We start from the raw sequence: 22,542 nt of genomic DNA, 5'->3' as shown, positions 1-22,542 counted from the left end.
CCTGAATCTTTACAGCTGGCTCCTTGAAGTCGAACGAAAGCTTCTATTTGTGCCCTGTGTTTGTTGACATTCAGGACTCCCTAAAATCATAATAAAAATCAATTGAAAAAATTTTTTTCTGCCCACTTTGCCTCCAAAGGTACAGTTTGCAAAAAGTGTGTGAAAATATCCCCAAAATATCCTTTTAAGGTCTGGGATCCCTTCCTTTAGGAGAAATATTCATCAGTAACGTTTCTTTTCTCCAGAGAACATACCATCATTTTGAAGTATTCTTGGCTACACCAGGTGTTGAAAGTGCCAGGATCTATCTTACCTAAGTGACGAGTGGTCTTTAAAAAATGTTCTTCCTCAAACATCCTCCCTGGAATGCTGTAAACTTTACTACCCAGATGGAAGCATTAGCCGCTCTAGACAGGCTCATTTAAAATACCCACCTAGGGACGCCTAGGTGGCTTAGGCAGTTAAGCGTCTGACTCCCCATTTCCTGCTGGGCGTGGAGCCTGCTTACAATTCTCTCTCACCCTCTCCCTCTGCCTGCCCCTGCCCCACCCCCACGCTCTCTTAAAAAATAAGAAGAAGAATAATAATTAAAATGCCCACGCTTTAGAGAAGGACTTCAGCGTGTTCTCAAGCTTTGGACTACGTAAAAACTGAGCTGCTTGTCCAAAATGTCAGCTTCACAATGTAACAGTTCTGTATCTTGATAGTGGCGGCAGTTACATAAATCCACTGATGTAATCAAACTGCGCACGCACACATGTCAAACTGTCAAAATCTGAATAGTAATTTTACCTGATTCCTTCTCAAGATAGCTTGACAGCTTCCAGGTTCAAGGTTCTGGGTCCTGGAGGACCACAAAAGACTCCCTAAAAGGGGCAGGAGAATTGCAAAGGAGCGAAGAAGCCAAACTTCACCATTTTGTCAGATCTCCATACCTTGATTCAAAAACATCTTCTCTTTACAGAGACGTGGAGGCATTTACTAGGCTAATTGTGTGATGCTCAATATCCAACCTGATTAAGATGAGAGAGTAGCACCAGACCAGACAACAAGGTGTCCACAGGAAGAACGACTCCCCGATCATCTTAGGACATGGACAGCCCTGGCTTACTCATGCCCATCTCGTTTATGGCCTTTGAAATTAAAGGCCCATGACAGGCCAGTAAAGCAGAGAAGAAAACATGCCGGCCGGGCCGACGCCCTCGCTTCATGACGGCCCTCACCTGGATGTAGCGTCCAGATTTAATGCCGGCTTCTAACACTTCCAGGGGAAGATGTTCTGTGTACTCCTTCCCGTGGCTCTCCTGACTCTCGTTCTCTCTTTCCCGTCGAGACTGAAGGATAGAGTCACAGAGCTCGTGGGCAGCCTTTAAGTCGGGCCAAAAATTGTCCAGGTAATTCTGCATTTAATAAAGGCACAAGAGAAGCATGGTCAGAAGATAATGGTGCTGGGCTGCCTGGGTGGCTCAGTGGGTTAAAGCCTCTGCCTTCAGCTCAGGTCATGATCTCAGGGTCCTGGGATCGAGTCCCACATTGGGCTCTCTGCTAGGCAGGGAGCCTGCTTCCTCCTCTCTCTCTCTCTCTCTCTCTCTCCTTGTGATCTCTCTCTGTCAAATAAATAAAATCTTAAAAAAAAAAAAAGATAATGGTGCTACCTTCCAGCAGGATCACAGAAAGTCTTGCACAGGGAACTGCGGGCATGTGGGCTGGAGGGGGTGTTCGGTGAGCACTGCCTTCCCGAGCCTCACATTCCTGGAGCTTTCTACCACCTCACACTAATCCCCGAAGCGGGCCAAATTACACCAGTGAGGACCTTCCTACCATGGAATGCTTACTTTGCACTTCCGAATCTCCTCCCCCGCCCCCAGCACGCACGCACGCACAACTGTCCTTCCTTTCTTCCCATGCGTCTCACTGCTGCAGACAATGGCCTGCAATGAGAGGACAGCTCTTCTGTGCACACTCTCCTCCTGTTTTTTGTTTTTTTTCATCTTGAAATGTCTGAATTTCTAAGAAACTTAAGTAAGCAAGTAAAAATAGAAAGGAGGGAAGTGTCTGTGGAAACGTGTCCCCGCCCACTGGCTATGTCAAATAAGCAGAGAGGGGCAAAGTAAAGGCTTTCTATTCTCCTCAGGCCTTCTCCTAAGCTCCCAGAGTCTTGGTGACCGTCGACAGATGTGATAACATTCCTCAGGTAGTCGTTGCTATTAGTTGTGATGACCTGGTACGAAATGTATCTTTGAAACAAGCAGCCAGGGGTCCCCTCCATGCAGACTTACTGAGTGTTACTGCACCTCTCGGTGTAATGTCTGTAAGAGAGACCCTTGATCAAACACCCAGCACCACCCACAAGAGGATGGTGTGTTGAGGCCAGCTGTGCTATGTCTGGAGTACACTCCCCCAAACGGCTGGCTCTCACTGAATAACATCAGTTTTACGGGTGTTTTTTAACTCAACTTTAAGGTAGAGCCTTCTAAGGTAGAGTCTAGCACATTCTCTTTCCCCAAACTGGAAAGAAAACACATTATAGGGGTGCCTGGGTGGCTCAGTCTGCTAAGTGTCTGCCTTCAGCTCAGGTCATGATCCCAGGGTCCTGAGATCGAGTCCCGCATCAGGCTCCTTGCTCAGAGGGGAGCCTGCTTCTCCCTCTGCCTGCCTCTGATCATGATCTGTCTCATGATCTGTCTCTCTCTCTCTCAAATAAATAAGTAAAATCCTAAAAAAAAAAAAAAAAAAAAAAAAAAAAAAAAAAGAAAACACATTATCCTTCTTGTCAACACTGGCATTTCTCCCACTGACTGCAGGGTCCTATTCAAATCATTTCCTTTCTCTCCCAAGTCCTTTGAGAAGTTGTACCTGTGCTAATCAGTACCCTGATTCCATGGTCGCTTACCACCACCAAGCCTTTGCCACTATAAACCACCTCTCTGTGAGGATTTATAGTCTTCACTCTTCCCAGCTAACCTCAAGTCCCCAAAGGAAATTCTGGCTTTCCTTCTCATCTGAACTCCACAAGTATCTCTTTTTTTCCTGTCATCATTTGCCTCTATGAAGCCCTTGGTCACACAGTTTGCTTAGGAGATCTAGACCCAAGAAAACGGTACTCTTGGACTGGACTACAAAGAAAAGTAATTTTAACAAAAAGTAGAAAAATGTAATTTTAGTCAACTGTCCTCTGCAGGAACAAGACATGATGTATTGCAACAGAAAAAACAAGTGACACTGCCATTAATATCCAGCGCCCCCGGAATTCTCTGCCATGCCAGAACACTTTTTTATAGCAGGGCCAAGAAAATTCTATTGGCAAATCTTTAGGAGTACACGCACCTGGGAACTCTTATAGAATCTACAATTCAAAATCCAACTTGACTTTCTGTAAACGGACAGGGGTAATGGAGGGCCTCATTCGAGGTTCTGAATCAAAAACCAATACCAACCACAGGAACTTGATGCCTACTGGGCAGAACACAAGACCAGTAACCTAATGGGAGATTAACAGCCATCCCACTTTCCCAAAGGGTCCCTCCAAACCAGGAGAACTGTGTTGCTGATACAGCCCAAGAAACGGTCACCAATAATGCTACTCCTGTCTATGATCTGGATACCAAGCTGATATGACAGCTTTGCTAACCCCTTCCTCTATCTCTACTAACCCCAATGCACAGTCCTAAGTGGGGAAGAGCAAGGAACAGCAGAAAAACAAGGCTGGCCTATACAACTATGCGGCATGGGTACTCAGAAAAACAGAGCAGGGTGGGTAAGGGAGTCAGAGTGCTGGGGTTCTAATCCCAGCTCCACCACTCGCTACCTGTGTGACTTTGTGTGAGCTGCTTAGCCTTTCTGTGCTTCAGTTTCCTCATCAATTAAATATGGACAGTAACATCTAACTCACGGGGCTGTTGCAAGAATTAAATGAAACAATACACTTAGAACGGTGCCTGGCATAGATGAATGCTGGCTATTACTATTAGGTGGAACCATGTAAAACTGCCATTTTGTAGGTCAAGAACAAGAGAATCCTGGAAATTTTATAAGATCCAACCTATTCTCACCATCATCATTCCTAATACTGTTACTGTTATAACTATGTATAAGTTCACGGTCAACAGGGGGCTTTCGGGGCTGTCTCAGATGCCGTGGATCCTACAGTCACAGGGAGTCTGCCTAAATTTGCTGACTTCAAGATCGCTTACTTGGAGAGAAACAAAGACAGGAACTCCTTTGCCACAGTCTTCCTTCATTCTTTAATTCCCCTTTTCAGTATTGCCACTGGGATCGAGAGCATGATGGGTACCACGGAGCACACGAACACACACAGACGCACTTAGGGACACAACAAATGAAGTACCTTGAAGGAAATCACAAACACTCCTTCCGTTTCACTTCCGTACTGCTGGACTGCCTCTTCGTTTTCTGTCACCATGACGATTGGCATCTTATCCTGGCAGTGGTGATAGTACCACACCGCGGCGCGGTATATGCTCCTGGAAAAGCAAAGTGCACGTAAGCCCACCCAAGACAAGCTGCTGATCAAAGCTTCACACCTGGCTTTTACCCTGCTCCCCTTCAGCATATGCAGACAACCATTTGTTCATTCAAAACTAATTCCCAAGCACCCACTACACACATATCCTGGGGTGGGCACCCTGGGGATACAATGATGAATCAGAGACCCTGACATCTCTTCTTCCTGAAGCATCCAACTCCACAGCAGCCTCCTTCATTTCTTGATATGGCCTAGAAACCATGTGGCTCTGCCATCTTTTCATACCATTGAGCTGGCATGCCGTGACACGTGGCACCACATGGGTGACAAGCTGTACTATGTGAGGTTTAAAAGATGAAGAAACAAGTCTGGCTAAAAGCAAAATGAGGCTGCAAAGAGCTGAAGACCATAATCTAGTAAGGTCTGCCATGGAATCACAGGAAATGTCTGAAAATCTTCCTGATAAGAACCGGAATTGGAAAATGCAGCCTAGGCCTGAAGACGTGTGTTCGAAATTTAATTAGGTTTCTGATGATGTGTATAAACTCGGACGGCCAGTTTCCATAGGCATTTGTTCCCCTTTCTGCAAAGTAAGACGCCAGGAAAGGTTCCTATAGTTTTAGGTAAAAAAAAAAAAAAAAAAAAAAAATTTTAGCCAGGGACGTCTGGGTGCTCAGTTGGTTAAGCATCTGCCTTTGGCTCAAGTCAGGATCCTGGGATCCAGTCCCACATGGGAGCCTGCTTCTCCCTCTGCCTGCCGCTCCCCCTCTTATGCACTCTCTCTGACAAATTAATAAAATCTTATAAAAAATTCAGCTAATGTATACTGTACAAGCCTGTGTAGTTAGTAGTTAGGAAGCACGATCATTCTCAGTACTCACATGTGACCTAATCTAGAGAACGATTTGTTATCCCTTTCTGGTACCGAGCCCTATGGGAACTTAGGACTATAATTAAGGACTCCGTACGTATCAGTGCTTATTTCACTTTAGAGAGTTTAAATATTTAATGGCTAGACAGATAAAGAATTACAAGGAGAAAGACAATTTAAATGTTTTGTATGGATAAGACAGTTGAGAGCTTAAGATCTCAAGGGCTCTCTGCAGAAGAGTGTGGCAGAGGCTATAGGTACTCAGCACCTATGCCCCAGGCCCACTTCGGACTTCAGCTGGAGTGGGGCGGCCCTCCCATCCTACCCCCGGCCCACTGAGTGGAGTCAACACCCCTGCAGAAAGACCAGCTGAAGGCGGAAGTCTCTTTACCACCCTCGCCTCTTCCCTTCTAGACGCCTTCTGAGGCACATACTATACAGCTTCTCAGAAGTTCCCAGTAGGACTGAGCCTCTGTTTCCCACATCTTAATAACTGCTTTCCCTCTTTCTGTCTCAGGCCCTGCACTTCCTCACCCCCGTTTCAGGGAACTGCCCCCTACATCGACAACCCACACGCAACTCCTTGCTTCAGGCTCTGCTTATAGGCGGTTCTAAATGGTGACATTATACTTTCTAAAACAGCTTTACCAGAATTAACCTACCAGTTTGTTTAACAAGACTGGTTGGGATATTAGAGCAACCTATACCAGAAAAACTGAGATGATCTTAGCTTCAAAGTGGACCTCTTCCCCCCCTTATACACACACACACACACACACACACACACACACACACACACACACAAATACACAAGCATTAAAGTTATAAAAGCCAGCTGTTAAGATCTAGGACAAACTCACTCTGAGCATCTGTGACTCCCTTATGACAATTTCTAAAACACGTATGTATTCAAACGATACATCTAAAATAGTGACACAGTCAGCAGTTCAGTATCAGTCAGAGTTCTAGAGTAACTGCTGGTTTAGAGCGCCACGCAAACTTACAGCCATACCTGGTCTGCCACTTTTCCATGGATTCTCCTCTCTCTCGAGGGTGATAGCAGTGCTGCTGGAACTCATTAGCAAAGAGAACGCAGTCATGACGCGTATCCTTCAAGAGATGTCGCAATTTGTTATACTGTCTGGGACACAGAGAAAAAGAAATCTGAGATAGCAGGCAATCATCTACTGCCAGCTCGTGCTAAGGATCAAAGATGAGGCATTTTAGGACAAAAGATTGAGTATTTAAAACCCAAGAAACACTTATTTATATTGGTCTTAGTGCACGTAGTACTACTGGGCTGCTGTTTCTCGGTTCTGCCTGCTAGAATGTGCTCAGGCAGGACCTCATTAATTAGCTTGTGGATCAATCACCCCGTCCTTTCCTTTCTAGACTTCTGGCCATTTGTTATGGAATTATATGACCCTGCCCCACACAGCCCCCTCTTCAAAGGCTCGTGCGAGACCAGAGGCAAGCAGGGTTTAGTGCTTTATTTCTGTACCTCACTTTGTTCTATAAATGGCATTAGGCACAAGTACCTTTTACTTTTTGCTGGCAGCCTGGAAAAGGACATGTGAAGGAAATAAATTTGGGGGTTTATCTGTGAATTCTATTTAGGCAGCCCCCTCACTCACACGAATGAGGTCTAGCTTCATCTGTCAGATAAAGAATAAACTTTAGGTTTCTCCCATCAGGAGATCCTTCCAGTAATGCTAGCCAAAGTCTCACACCAAATATGCAGCCGCATGTAGGTCAGTTTCTAAGATGATGCTTTGCTTTGTTTTTATTTTAAGAAGGTGCTTTTCAGGGGCGCCTGGGTGGCTCAGTGGGTTAAGCCTCTGCCTTCTGCCCACGTCATGATCTCAGGGTCCTGGGATCAGCCCTGCATCTGGGATCCAGCCCTGCATCAAGCCCTGCATGGGCTCTCTGCTCAGCGGGAGGCCTGCTCCCCGCCCCCCCAACTCTGCCTGCTGCTCTTTCTACTTGTGATCTCTCTCCCTCTGTCAGGTAAATAAAGAAAATCTTAAAAAAAAAAAAAAAAGGTGCCTTTCAATCTTGCCATTTGCAATGACATGGATGGAACTGGAGGTTATTATGCTGAGCGAAATAAGTCAATCAGAGAAAGACAATCATATGATCTCTCTGATGTGAGGAATCTGAGAGGCAGGGCAGGGGGTTGTGGTGGGTAGGGAAGGAAAAAATGAAACAAGATGGGAGGGAGACAAACCAAACCGTAAGAGACTCTTAATCTCACAAAACAAACTGAGGGTTGGGGGGCGGGGTAGGGATAGGGTGGCTGGGTGATGGACATTGGGGAGGGTATGTGCTACGGTGAGTGCTGTGAAATGTGTAAGCCTGATGATTCACAGACATGTACCCCTGACACTAATAATACATTATATGTTAATAAAAAGAATAAATTAATTTTTAAAAAGTGCCTTTCAATAGTCTAGGTAATATGGAATACAGAAATGTTCACTTACCTTAAAGGAGGCCTATTGTTTATTTAAAACTGGACTGATATTAAACCAGACGTTAAATTAACATATAAATTATCCAAGGCAGATGATTGGCATTTAACATGTGTTTTAATATAACAAAATTTGTGCCCTTCTATTCCCACCTCCAGCCCACTGCTGTGGATTTAAAAAAGAAAAAAAAAAAAGAGCCTTCTCATTAAAGCAAAGGCAGAACTCTCCAACTTCTCTTCTTTAAATAAATGCTAATCACCAATATCTGTGTCATCTTAGCACTTAATTAGAAAACAAGAAACACTGATTTTATTTTCTTAGTAATTCTAATTTTGAGCTATTTTAAAAAGAATCACCAAGTAATAGCACTTCTACAATTTCATAACAAACAAAAGGATTTAGTTTCAGGTCTGTGAGCGGCAGCTTTCCTTAACAGCATCCCACATGTACAAATAAAAGCCACCCCGCCCCCCGACTCAGAAATGCTTAGGACATGTACCTGGTCATTTTCCCACCTTCACAAAGATATATTTAAAGTCAGTTTTAAAACCTCTAGAAAGGGGCACCTGGGTGGCTCAGTGGGTTAAGCCTCTGCCTTTGGCCCAGGTCATAATCTCAGGGTCCTGGGATTGAGTCCCAAATCGGGCTCTCTACTCAGCAGGGGAGCTTGCTTCCTCCTCTCTCTCTGCCTGCCTCTCTGCCTACTTGTGATCTCTCTGTCAAATAAATAAATAAAATCTTAAAAAATAAATAAATAAAAATAAAACCTCTAGAAAGACGCCTGGGTGGCTCAGTTGGTTAAGTGTCTGCCCTTGTCTCAGGTCATGATCCCAGGGTGCCGGGATCCAGTCCCACATTGGGTTCCTGGCTCAGTGGGAAGACTGCTTCTCCCTCTGCCTGCTGCTCCCCCACTGCCTGTGCTCTCCCCAACCCCTGACAAATAAATAAAATCTTTGAAAAAAAATAATAAAACTTCATAGAATATGCATAGAAGAGCCTACACCACCCTGTTTACAGCGAACCGTCCCTGCACAATGGTAAGGTGAAGACTTTCTGCTTTACACATTTCTGTAATGCATGAATTTTAAATGAGCCTTACTTTTTAAGCAATAAAAGATTTTAGAAGAGATTTTATAAGCAACTGTAATTATTTCAGAGAAAATGCCGAAAAAATATTGCCTATTTTTCCTGATCTTATCCTCCATGGTTTTTGCTCCCTTTATTGACCATAACATTTTTCTAGACCCCTAAAAAAGCACCTGAACTTAGTGCATTCATTTGTTTGCTAATTTTCTTCCATATTAAGCATCCTTCATTTGGCAAATGTTTGCTGTGTTCCTTCTTTTTTTTTTTTTTTAAGATTTTTTTAATTTATTTGACAGACAGAGATCACAAGTAGGCAGAGAGGTGTGGGGGGGTGGGAAGCAGGCTCCCTGCTGAGCAGAGAACTCATTGCAGGGCTCGATATTAGCCAAGGCAGAGGCTTAACCCTCTGAGCCAACCAGGGGCCCCTGCTGCATTCCTTCTATGTGCCAGGTCTTGTGCGCCACTGAATGACCTCAGGGGACTCCATCTAGGCATCTCGTTCCTGTCCTTTATCCACAGCACCCTGCTCACAGTGAACATGACAGAATCACACATTCCTCAAAAAAATTAAAACAAGGGGCGCCTGGGTGGCTCAGTGGGTTAAACCTCTGCCTTTGGCTCAGGTCATGATCTCAGGGTCCTGGGATCGAGTCCCGCTTTGGGATCTCTGCTCAGTGGGGAGCCTGCTTCCTCCCCTCTCTCTCTGCCTACTTGTGATCTGTCTGTCAAGTAAATAAATAAAATCTTTAAAAAAAAAAAATTAAAACAAAAACTACTGCATGACCCAGCAACCGCACTTCTGAGCATATACCCCAAAGAACTGAAGACAGGGTGTCAAGGAGATGTCCTTATTCCATTGTTCATGGCAGCATCTTCACAACAGCCAAGAGTTACCAAGAAGGCAACCTAAAGGTCCAATGACAGACAGATGGATAAACAAAATGTGGGGTATACATACAAGGGACTATTATTCAATCTTTTTAAAAAAGGAGGTTCTGACACATGCTACAACATGGATAAACCTTGGGGTGCCTGGGTGGCTCCGTCGGTTAAGTGTCTGCCTTCAGCTCAGGTCATGATCCCAGGGTCCTGGGATGGAGCCCTGTGTTGGGAATCCCTGCTCAGCAGGGAGTCTGGTTGTCCTTCTGCCCCTCATCCCGCTGGTGTTTTTATGCTCTCCCAATCTCTCTCTCTCTCTCTCTGAAATAAATAAAATCTTCAAAAAGAATGGATAAATGTTGAAGACATTCTGCTAAGTGAAATAAGCCAGACACAAAAGGGCAAACACTGTATAATTCCATTTAGATGAGGTACTTAGTCAAATTCATAGAGACAGAAAGTAGAATGGCTACTGCCAGGGACTTGGAGGAGGGGGAAGTGGGTGTTAATGTTTACCAGGTGGAGAGCTTCAGTTTACAGAGATGGAGTAAAGTTCTGGAAAGGATGGTGGTGATGGCTGTATGAATGTGAATGTACTCACTGCCACTGAGCTATTCGCTGAAAAATTGTTAGAATAGTGAAGCTGACACTAATTGACTACAATTTTAAGAAACAGCTAGACTAAGTGGCAAAACAAAATAAAAAAACAAAACAAAACAAAAGAACCACCACTCATTTCAGTGGGAGAAGTGGCATGAAGGGGAAAAGTGCAGGGTGCAGAGAACACAGGAGGGCTGGGGAAGGCCTCTGGGAAGAGCGGACACCTGAGAGAAGGACCTTCGAGAGTCAGTGAGACAAAGCACCCAAGGGAGCAGAGGGAGGCACAAAGTTCAGGAGAGCAGACAGTGTGATTCACATGCCTGAGAAATGTTTCCCAAATGCGTAAGTGAACTCACAATTTCTTGTGACAACAGCGACCCAAATATAAGACAGCAGTGTGTCAGGACCCACCCTGACATTTTCAGAGCCCTGTAACTGTTCTGCCAAGCTCTGCACACATCCCCGGATTTGTCCAGACACCCGCCCTCTGCACCCGGGATTCTCCAGCCCTGTCCTCCCCCAAGGACTGATGTTCCATAAGCCAGACCCCGGGTGTTTACCACCAAATTAGAGGAATGACACAGCAAAATATGGAACTTAACAAAAAGGATGTTCTCAATTTAAAGTTTTGCTCCCATATATTTTCCTTGGACGTGTCCTGCATGCTTCCATTTGTCAGCTACCTATCAGCCAGATAAGACGAATGAACAAATGGCACAAGAATATTAATGGGGAAAGCAGGAAAGAGTGAATCACTCGGAGTGTGACAGTTGGGTTTCCTTGCAGGCATGTGGGCTTACGGTTGTAATTTAATAGGGCATGCATACAATATAGTCATATTTTATGCCAGTCAGGGCTGGTGGTGCGTACGATGGGGTTAGATGTATGAGTACGCCGCCCGGAGCTGGCAAAGAGTGTCATGGTGCCTTCAACAAGTTTGACCTGGATGACAGGAGAACAGCAGTTTCAGAGAGTCAAGTACAACAAAACGATCTAAAACTTTAAAAGGTCCAGTCTTACAGAAGAACCCTAGTTTCCCTGGACTGGCTTAAGCATTCCCCAGAGCTCTATTATTTAAAGAGTTCAAACAATTTCTTAGCGGTAAGGCTATGCTTACCTTCCTTACATTGATTTTTGTACTATTTTCACTCAATGGTGAGCTTACCCACTTTGGCCTGCTGACTGTATGCTCTGCGGATGAGAGGTGGGCTCCCACCAAGCAGTCGGCAGATGCACAATACTGTGTTCCTTCCATCAGTTTTTGCAGAACCCTGCTAGGTTGTTTTTGGTGGACTTATTTTCAGAGGTCCTTCAGTTTTCCACAAGAATTTTAAAAGTTTGTGTTTTCCTTTATAATAGGTGTATTCATTTTTTTTGTTTTGTTTTTTTGAAGTAAGCTCTATACCCAGTGTGGGGCTTAAACTCATGACCTGGAGATCAAGAGTCACATGCTCTACTCACAGAGCCAGTCAGTTGTCCCAGGGTGGTACTCTTAAAACATTCTCAATGGAGTATACTTTGGACCATCTGAATGCCATTTAGCTGTTCTGCCATTTGGAAGCCTCAAAGACAACCTCAAACTCATGACCTCTAGCTCCACCCCTCTAGACCTCCTCTAGTGCTTTCTTTTATCACCCCGAAAGAGAAACTTAGATCCATCAAGCACTCATTCCCCATTCCCCTGGCAATCACTAGTCTATTTTCTGTCTCTTGGATTTACCTATTCCAGGCATTTCTTTTTTTTTTAAGATTTTATTTATTTATTTGACAGAGAGAGAGAGAGAGAGAAAGAGCGCACACAAGTAAGCAGAAGGGCAGGCAGGGGTTGGGAGCACGGAGCCCAATGTGGGGCCCGATCCCAGGACCCTGAGATCATGACCTGAGCCGAAGGCAGAGGCTTAACCCACTGAGCCACCCAGGCACCCTGGCATTTCGTTTTTTAAAAGATTTTATTATTTGAGAAAGAGAGAGAAAGAACACAAGCTAGTGGAATGGTAGGCAAAGGCAGAAGCGGGCTCCCTGCTGGCTGAGCAAGGAGTCTGACGCAGGGCTGGATGGCAGGACCTGGGGATCATGACCTGAGTGGAAGGAAGATGCTTAACCCACTGAGCCACCCAGGTGCCCCTCCAGGCATTTCATATAGATGGAATCATACGAAAATGACTTTTTTTGTGTGGCTGATTTCTTTCACTTGGCCCATTTTCATGCTATAGCACATGTCAATGCTTCATTCCTTTTATGGCTGAACAATATCCCACTGTACGGATAAGCACATTTTGTGTAACCATTATCAGGTGATGGACATTTGGTTCCGTTGCCATTTGGGGGGCTATTAGGAATACAGTTGCTAGAACATTCTTGGACAAATTCTGCATGGATATGTTTTCAATTCTCTGGGTTAAAGACTGAGGAAGTTCTACGGACTTTTACCTACTAAGATGCTGTTGGAAGTATCTATTTCTTTCCATCTCTAAGCTACCAACTCCTCTCATGTGAACTAAAGGAACAGCCTCTTCTCCACAGCCTAGTTGTCTTTTCAAAATAGGCATCTGATTATATATATTACCATACCCAGCTTACGACTGTGCACCAACATCCCTGAGACCCCCTCATCCACGCCAGGGGCTTTTTTCAGTTCCTTGAATGGAGCAAACCTCCCTCTCCACCACCCTGCACAGCAGCCGACCTCCCCGGCAAAGCTTTTCTCCTTTCTCTGCCTGGTTTACTCCTACCCACCCTGGAGAGCCCAGCGTAGGTCTCTCCCTCGGGAAAGCTTTTCCTCGCCTCCCTAATGAACAGGGGCTCTCCTGAAAGCAAGCCCCTATCCCTTGGGGCCTGTGGCACCGTGACAGCTCTCCACAGCTCACCATCTGTTTGTGTGATTATCTGAGGACCACTGTTTGCCCCCCAACACTGTGTCTCCTTCTGTTCAGTGCGGCAGCCTCGGTGTGAGCACACACCGCCTCTCAGCAAATGTTTGTTGAATAAACAGACGAACACCTGCATACAGGAATGAACACAATGGACAAGACGGCCTCCCAGAGGCATCAAGCGATCCCTCATGGAACAAGAAGGTGTGATTATCCCGAGTAATCAAAAAAGTGACTTCTTTCATAATGTCTTCTGGAATATACTTAGAAAAACAGGCATTTCTGCACTGACAGTATCAAAATCAAAATACAAAATCATATTAACTACAGAACCAGACTGCAGGCTATGTCTTTTTAATGGGAAACTCAACTCTGGTGATTTCATTTCAGTAGAACAATGTCATCTGTCATGTTAAATTAACGTTCATTTGCAATCTTCTTATTTTGTAAGCTTTGCTTATTTAATTTGAAGGTCTGATTTAGGTTTAGGGTTGCAGGAAGTACTTAAGCCTGAGGACTTTACATCCAGATTTATGTTAAAACATATTTAAGTAACAATAGAGCAAATTAAGACTGGGTGTCCAGGGGAAAAAAAAAGTTGATAAAAAGTCTTATAAACAAGGACTGAGTAACACTGATCTGTTGGATGGGGAGTTAGATCACTTGACTTCTTAGATCTCCTCCAACTGTAATATTCCCTAATTCTAATCTTATGTTACATACTGAGAAACAGAGGTGTGAACTGCTGAGAGTCTAACAAAGAAGGAATTCCGAAGGGGGCAAAAGGAGAGAAAGCAAGGCAGCCTTACACCAGACACTAGTCCAACCAGGTTTTTTTTTTTTACTGACAAGACTTTTTTAAGCAAAAATGTTCCTCAAAACATATCAAATAGAATGAATTATTTACTAGCATCTCAAAAATCTCCAAAGAAGAACGGAAAAACATAAGACATTTCCCAACATTAAATGAGACAAAACACCAGAGGGCCTCTGCTAGGCCACTTATGGTTAAATAGAAAAAGTCCAACGACTTACATGTAACACTTAATGAAGTCCAAACTAATAAGGTGAATTCCCTGGGTCTTCTACATTCAAGGGCTGTGATCAATTATAAAGTCAGCTTTGGACACAAAACATTTTTTAGGGCTTTGGTAATTTTGGTCATTTAGTTCTTTGAACATGAATATAACTGCTGGCTGCTTACGAGGTAAACAAACGACCAAGCCCCAAACATTCCAATTCCTTTGCCTGCCTCTTCTTTCCCTTCATCAGTTACATTCAGTACCCCTGCTTTAAACCAATCTCTCTCTCTCTTTTTAAAAAAGACTTTATTTATTTATTTGTCAAAGAGAGAGAGAGAGCGAGCACACAAGCAGGGGGAGCAGCAGGCAGAGGAAGAGAGGCAGGCTCCCTGCTGACCAGGGAGCCCCATGTGGGACTCGACCCCAGGACCCTGGGATCATGACCTGAGCTGAAGGCAGACGCTTAACTGACTGAGCCACCCAGGCGTCCCTTAAGACCAATCTCAGGGGCGCCTGGGTGGCTCAGTGGGTTGGGCCGCTGCCTTCGGCTCAGGTCATGATCCCAGGTCCTGGGTTCAAGCCCCGCATCGGGCTTTCTGCTCAGCAGGGAGCCTGCTTCCTCCGCTCTCTCTGCCTGCCTCTCTGCCTGCTTGTGATTTCTCTCTGTCAAATAAATAAATAAAATCTTAAAAAAAAAAAAAGACCAATCTCAAACCTACTGCCTTCAGAGGGCTTTGGGCTGAACCCTCACACACTGTATTCACCTCTGCACTTTGCGTAGTCCACATTAAGTCATACTGCCTACATGAAGGGTGTGCGACCATCACCTTCTCACACCTAACCCACCAAGACAACATGTTTGTTGAGAGGGACTGATACAGCTGACCCTTTAACCTGGGTATGACCTACAAGGATCCACTGGCACATGGAATTTTTCTAGTAAATACAGTACAGCACTGTAAATATATTTTCTCCTCATTACGGTTTTGGTTTTTGTTAAAGACCTTATTTATTTGAGAGCGACAGTGTGTATGAGCACACAAGCTGGGGGCAGATGGAGAGGGAGAAGATGCCTGGGGGCCGTGGACTTGATCTCAGGAACCTGGGACCATGACTTGAGCCAAAGACAGGTGCTCAACTGATGAGCCACCCAGGCGTCCCTTCATTATGGTTTTCTTAATGTTTTCTTTTCTCTAGCTTACTCTATTGCAAGAATACGGTTTATAATATATAATATACATAACGTATAAAATATATGTTAATCAACTATTTACGTTATTGGTAAGGATTCTGGTCCAAGTAGACTATTAAGTTTTGAGGGAACTGAAAATTATACATGGATTTTTCTCCGTCCAGTGCTCTGAGACCCTAATCCTTATGCTGTTCAAGGATCAACTGTACTTCTTTTTGTACTCCATAAGGCCTGGAACTCTGAGCTCAAAATGTGCTGACCAAATAGGAAAACCAGGGTGATATCATATCGGCCTATTTCACAACTGCTCATCCTTTGTTCTCACATTTAGTATTTTTAGAGACACGGTAAAGCGGTGGAAATCCAATAGTTTCTCATCAAGTTAACTACTTTTGAAATGTTCAGGAGAAAAGACATTTAAATTCCAATTCTTTGCTTTTGAATGTCCCAGGAATTGGTTTTTAAAACCACCCTTAATATTAAAAATATTTCAGAAAACAGAAGTTGAAAGGGCTCGGCAGAGTGCTTGTAATCCGAATGATAGCGACAAATTGATTTTTGTAGCAGAAACTGAAATACGACCCCTGGAGCAGCATTCAAACCTGGATGTGTATAAACATCTATATCTTTGTGTCTGAGCAAAATCAACTTCAAACTCATTGAAAAATATTCTATCTGAAAAATCTGCACTCTAGTTAATGCACATTTTTTGAACTGAGCCTATAATAAGGACAACTCATCATTTTTATATACAAATAAACACACTTCATCTTTTACCACCAAGTCTGAGGAAACCACAACATTTAAAAAAGAATAAACACACAGTTTCTGCTTTTTAAATAACTAGGGGTGCTAAGAGGTTGGATGTATAATTCTAATATGCTGTTTCTATGCAGTCTTCACGTTCAAGTCGTAAATCCTTTCCCAATGTCAAATGAAGCAAAACAGTTTTTAGGTATTTGTTTAAAAGGTGAACAACTGTTCTTCATTTAGGTATAAGGTAAGCATTTTAGACTGATTTCAATCAGAAATCCTTTGGCAAATACAATGAGTATGGCTGGCAGTTATTCCAATAATGTAAAAATAAAACAGGTTACTTCTGTTTTCATTAAATAAATCACTACAAGTACAATTTGCATCCATAATAAACAGCTTAAATTTTAAAAATAAAATACTCCCCCCCCCAAAAAAAAGTATAGGCTTCTGAAACAATATAGCTAAAAAATACATGCAAACCCAAAGCCAAGAATCTTAAATATCCATATACTGGGGACACTGCAGTTTATTGATCTACAGTCAGATCTCTTGGCCAGGTGTTGAAGCAGAAATATAAAATAATGTCACTGCATTCCTCACCAGCGAAGAGAATACCAAATATTAGTTCAAAAAGTCCTTTCAGACAAAATAATGAATTCCTCCCCATCCCCTCCAACGACGGATCTTTTCTAAAGGGGAAAAGAAAAATATGCCATATAGAAATAAATAAATAATGCAAAACGGATACCTGCGGCCTCTTTGATGCTGCAACGTTTGACAAGCCGTCTGCATGAAAATAATTCCCTTCAACTCTGGGAACTCAAGGATCTCCAGGTAATCTTGAACAACTTTCCAATCTGGGATCATATAATGAGTCACATCACTAGACAAGAGTTTCCCATCTAAAACATAATTCAAAATGTAAGCAATTAGACAATTGTGAACCTGGCTTATCAGTGCAAAATAACTTCCAGTCTTAATTACATCCTGAAGTTTTTAAAGGACACAACAAATCTACTTGGGTAGAGGCCCAAAGCTCAGGTCAATTCAGCATCTGCATTTGTTTGAAGCTGTGCTGAGTAAAAGCTCAGTGTGGTTTATGGTGTTGCCAGTGGTGCAGAAGATGACTGATTTTAAAAAAAAAAAAAACAGGCAAATCTTCAGCACAACCTAAATATTTCTGTTAACTCGCTGACCTACACTCACATTCAAATGGGGTCCCGCGAAACAGACATATTAACCACGTGTTTCTGCCTAGCAATTTCAGGCTGGTTCTGAGTCAAGCTTGGGTACACGCTCCTAAGTCCCCAGGGGCCAGAAAGCCGGAATGGACTGAAAAAGATGCTCAATGAAGGCAAGGGCAGTGGTTAGGCTTTCTACTCAGCCCGCATCTCAGAGAGCTGCTTAGCCAAGGTGTACCTGAAATGTTGACTTTAACCTTAAAATGAGGACTCCAAATCCTAAGGACCCCCCAGGCTCCTCTCCCACCAGAGGGTAGAGAACCAGTAGTCATCTTCCTCCTTCAATCGGCCACCCTTGCAGCCGAGAAACCAAGTCGCGTAAGGTCTAGCACACGGGAGCTCCAAATCCAACTTCCCCGTGACCTTCCCGTGCAACGAGGACCCAAGACATTTCACAAATTTTAGTGCAGAGGGCTCTCCACCGGCTAAAAGTCACAACGCCTGGGCTAGCAGGTCGGAACCTTAGTGGGAAGTATAAAGTGTCAAACGAGAAGCAGCAGGACCTCTCGGCACCGCAGGATGGGGCCCCACCTCTCCACGTGGGGCGCGCAGCTCGACACCCCACTCCATTTCACTTCCACACCATCCTGGGGTTGCACAAGGGGCAAGTTCCTGCGCCCCTGGGCCCGTCGGGAAGCCCCGCTCGCTCGGCCTCCAGGCTGAGGGGACGCCAGGCTCTGGGCCCTTCCATTTGAGAGGGGGGGCCGTCGGGAGGGCGGGGATGGAGACCCCCAGGAAGCAGCGCGCCGCGGCCGTCGGGGCAGCTCCGGGGCCGCGGGCCTCTCGCTCCCCGCCCGCAGCCCCAACGCCAGGCCCGAGCGGCTGCTTGGGCTAGCGGAGGCCCTGGGGCCTCCGCCTCGGCGCCCGCGCGACTTCGCGCTCCGCCCCCAGCAGCGCCGCGGCGTCTCCCGCCCCCGTAGCCCTTGCTCCGGTAGCCCTCGCTCCCGCCGCCCAGGGCTACACTCCGCGCTCCGGCCCGGCCCGGCCCGGCCCGACCCGGTCCGACCCGGCCCCGGCCCCGGCCCTGACCGTTGCGGCAGGCGGCGGGCTGCGGGCAGAGCGGGCTGTTGCAGGGCACGGTGGGCCGCAGGTAGTGCTCCCGCACGATCCGCAGCGTCCGGCCCTGGAAGGTCCTCAGGAGCAGCACCTTCTCCCGCTTCTGCAGCATGCCGACGCGCTCGGCGGCTCACGGCTCCGGGCCCCGCGAGGCCGACCCAGAGAGCGGCCGGGAGGTGGCGGGCGCCGCGCAGCGCGGGCGGAAGCGAGGCCGCGGCTGCGGGCCCGCCCCCTCGGCCGGGCGGCCTGGTCTATGCGGGCTCGCGGGCTCCCGGGCTCTCAGGCACCCCAACACCACTGGCAGTCGCCAGAGCGCCCCGAGGGTTCTCGGAACCTCCTTAACGGCGGAGGCCGCGCCTGAGAGCCGGAGGCAGCGGCGGGAGGGGTGCTCCAGCCCCGCCTTGGTCTCCCCCACCCCCGCGGCCTGGGGGCAGGGAGAGGTGGAATCGGCCCAAACGACGTAGGGAGATAAGATGTGTGGAATCTGTGGAAGCTGAAGTCTTGTGAACAAGGTACTGGTCCAACTCTGAGCAATTACTAGATTTTGTTTCTACCCCGAGGTCCTTATGGGCATGGGGGCTGCTGGGTGGATAATTACTGGTGTTTTCTCTTCCTCGTTCTTGCTTTCCTAAAAGAGCTAAAAGATTCAGCGAGCAAGCCAGAAACCCTGCCAACCCAGCAATTTTTTTCCCTTTAAAAAGTCGTATATATTTTTAATTTCATGCATTTTTAATCCATATAAAAATTCAAACAATGCAGATAAAAGGAAAACCAATCCACTTCCTTGAGGTTAACACTATCCAATCTCAACTCTATGGCGTTTGCAGCCTCTGGCAAAGCAACTTTCCTTTAAACCTGGAGACTCAGGCACAGTTTCTTATGAGATCACGCACTCTTGGTTGGATACCAGCCGCTGTTCTTGAAAGCACTCAACAAGCATTTGTATTTTGAGTTGTACCAGAAGCATTACATACAAGTGTCACATTTAATTTCCTCAAGTCAATGGAGTCAAGCATTATTATCCCCATTTTACAGGCGACGAAGGAGGATTAGGGAGGTTAAGTGGCCAAGGTTACCCGGTTATTAAATGGTAGAATCAATATTCAAGCCAGAATCTGGCTGAATTCAAAGCAGGCTCTTAACTAATTACTGTGTTACTCACAGATGAGTAAAATATATGAAGTCCCACATATAAGGACTTTATAGTCTACTTGTCGAGCTCTAGTTAATGCAGCTTACCCTGGTGGCTGGGAACATCAGAGCTTCCTTTTGGTTAAAAGAAAAATCAAGTAAATTTAAAGATCAAATTGGCTTTACTTAAGGATTTATGAATCATATGGCATTGCATCTAGCAAACACAGAAAAGGAGCACCGAGGAACTGTGCAAAGCGGAAGGGCTTTTTAGGCAGAAGGAAAGTGGAAAAGGAAGTTTCTAACAGAGTGGATTGTTTCAGACAAGGTTACCCTGCTTTGCAGAAAGGGTGGGAGTCTGTCATGCGGACTACCTCACTGGTGCTGATTAGATAATTCCAGACAGGCTGAGTAAGGTCACATTCCTGGGAGAGGCTGAAACTGCAATTAAGGCTCGGTTTGCTGTCATGGGGGCAATTTGGGGCCTGTTGTTCCTTTCTTTTTCCCTCTCCCTCCTCTCTCAACTGAAAAGTGTGATAAAAATTGAAGGCATTAGCACACCTCTCAGCTACCGCTCAGGGAGTTCTCACAGCTTTTAACTGATCCTCTGTGTGATTCTCACAGGTCAGGATGTTTTTGGCTGAATCTCTGTGGTATTTGCCGATCAGGACTCCAGGTTCACCATTTTCTAGGTGGTCGTTCTCTTCATTCCTTTTTTGGAGTTCCAGTCTTAGGGAGATCATTTGCTTGGTGGTTTGTGGCTACACACCTGCATTTAAAGCCCCCCCCCCAAGATTTTTATTTATGTATTTGAGAGAGAGAGAAAAAGAGCAGGAGGAGGGGAGAGGAGCAGAGGGAGAAGCAGATTCCCTGCCAAGCCGGAGCCCGATGTGAGGCTCTATCTGGGACCCTGGAATCATGACCTGAGCGAAAGGCAGACGCTTAACCGACTGAGCCACCCAGGTGCCCCGCATTTAAAGCTTTTGAGGGAATATAGTGTGCCAGGGAGAACACTGTTAATTTTTTTTTTTAAGATTTTTTTTATTCCTTTGTCACAGAGATATCATAAGTAAGCGGAGCAGCACAGAGAGAGTGAGGGGGAAGCAGGCTCCCCGCCGAGCAGAGAGCCCGATGCGGGGCTCGATCCTGGGACTCTGGGACCATGACTCGAGCCGAAGGCAGAGGCTCAACCCACTGAGCCACCCAGGTGCCCCTGTTAATTTTTTTTTTTAAATTTTATTTATTGATTTGACAGAGATCACAATTAGGCAGAGAGGCAGGCAGAGAGAGAGGAAGGGAAGCAGCTCCCTGCTGAGCAGAGAGCCCGATGTGGGGCTCGATCCCAGGACCCCGGGATCATGACCTGAGCCGAAGGCAGAGGCTTTAACCCACTGAGCCACCCAGTCACCCCACCACCGTAATTTTTATAAGCAGAATAATTCTCAGTGCTTAGAGTGCACTTTGGAGCCATGGTCCCTGTAGGGGCCTACTTAGCCAGAATGACTCCATCTTGGCTAAACAGCCATTTTGTTGTTTATGCAATAAAACTTAAAGTGACCCTGCCGCCCCTCCCTGAGGGGAACTTAATTAAAAGCAAGTCTGGGGGGGGCACCTGGGTGGCTCAGTGGTTTAAAGCCTCTGCCTTCAGCTCGGGTCATGATCTTAGGGTCCTGGGATCGAGCCCCGAGTCGGGCTCTCTGCTCAGTGGGGGGCCTGCTTCCTCCTCTCTCTGCCTACTTGTGATCTCTGTCTCTCAAATAAATAAAATCTTAAAAAAAAAAAAAAAAAAGCAAGTCTGGGAAACCAGTAAAATATGGTCAACCAGTCCCTGATAACAGAGCCCAAATACAGGGACAGGTCAGGTCAGGTGGAGATAACAGAGCTCAGAATGCAAGGACGAGTCAGGCCAAGTGGAGACATCCAATCGGTAAAGCACACATACTATCTCCCTAAGCACCAAAGAATGTAAACCCTGCCTTTTGGGCGCCAATTCTGACCTGAGTGATAGGCTAGTTCAAACAGCTACTATAGGGTAAATTGTAATTCAATTGGCCACCCGTGTGTGACCTAGCATGACTATGCAACTTTCTCTGTGTATTACAGTCTCATTGGCCAGTTTCAACCACATGGCCTTTGCTCTATAAAAGCTAGTCTGTGAGGCTGGGGGTCGTCGCATAAGAGATGGCCCCAGCCGGTCGGTTTGCTTCTTGGTGCTGGCGTGAAATAAAGCTTTGCTTGACCTTCGCTTTGTATCAGTCTCACTCCTTTGATCACGGACCCCATCAGTCCCCAAGACTCAACCCAATCAAAATCAAGAAAGTCAAAGAGAGACCCCAATTGAAGCCATCACCTTTTTAAGCCACGTGGCATGCATAGTGCTCATATGTAATTGTTTTAACTTCTCCAGAAGTGTTAATCCAGTACAGTACGTGATATTGGCCACAGCACAGACAGTTCCTTGCTCAGCTGCAAGAAACTTGAAGGCCACCTTATGATCAAGAAGAACTTTGGCCACAGAGTCTAAGGATTTTTATTGGGCAGCTCTTATCTTAGCACATTCTGCAATATTTTCAAGAGTTAAAGGCAGGTTCCTGATCATATTTGTATTTACATGAATTCCTAACTGAGGAACTAGGGCCCTGTGCAAGGAAGCAAATCCTGAATCCTAAAGGCTTCTTGGAAGGTCCTTTCTAACTTGACAATAAATTTAGGGGTGCTGACTAGTGAGGTAGCTTAGTTTGTTTGGGAACAGTTAGGGGCACAGTTAGGGAACTTCAGAGGTATTGCCCAGCTATGTGATCCAAGGAGAATGATAACCATCACAGACAGAGATAAAGCAGCCCATTCTGGATTCGGTGGTACCATCAGTGGAGTCACACAC

The 22,542-nt window shown here is 45.6% G+C and overlaps 1 protein-coding gene across 1 annotated transcript in view; it reads right to left on the bottom strand.

The window, feature by feature from the left end:
• LOC111153270 (DIS3 like exosome 3'-5' exoribonuclease) overlaps nucleotides 1–18,642 on the bottom strand; it is a 32,760-nt gene extending 14,118 nt beyond the window's left edge. The window contains exons 1-6 of the mRNA XM_022512184.1: nucleotides 18,504–18,642; nucleotides 16,982–17,135; nucleotides 6,370–6,498; nucleotides 4,349–4,484; nucleotides 1,224–1,400; nucleotides 2–80 (exon numbers count right to left, since the gene is read on the bottom strand). Of these exons, the coding sequence (XP_022367892.1) occupies nucleotides 2–80; nucleotides 1,224–1,400; nucleotides 4,349–4,484; nucleotides 6,370–6,498; nucleotides 16,982–17,135; nucleotides 18,504–18,642 (814 nt within the window). The remainder of the gene's footprint in view (nucleotide 1; nucleotides 81–1,223; nucleotides 1,401–4,348; nucleotides 4,485–6,369; nucleotides 6,499–16,981; nucleotides 17,136–18,503) is intronic.
• Nucleotides 18,643–22,542: the final 3,900 nt, after the last annotated feature.

This window comes from Enhydra lutris, unplaced genomic scaffold (genome assembly GCF_002288905.1).
Source record: "Enhydra lutris kenyoni isolate GAN:26980312 unplaced genomic scaffold, ASM228890v2 scaffoldscaffold31, whole genome shotgun sequence".
Classification (NCBI taxonomy): domain Eukaryota; kingdom Metazoa; phylum Chordata; class Mammalia; order Carnivora; family Mustelidae; genus Enhydra; species Enhydra lutris.
Note: the sequence above shows the minus strand (reverse complement) of the source record. Positions and strands in the feature narration are given on the sequence as shown.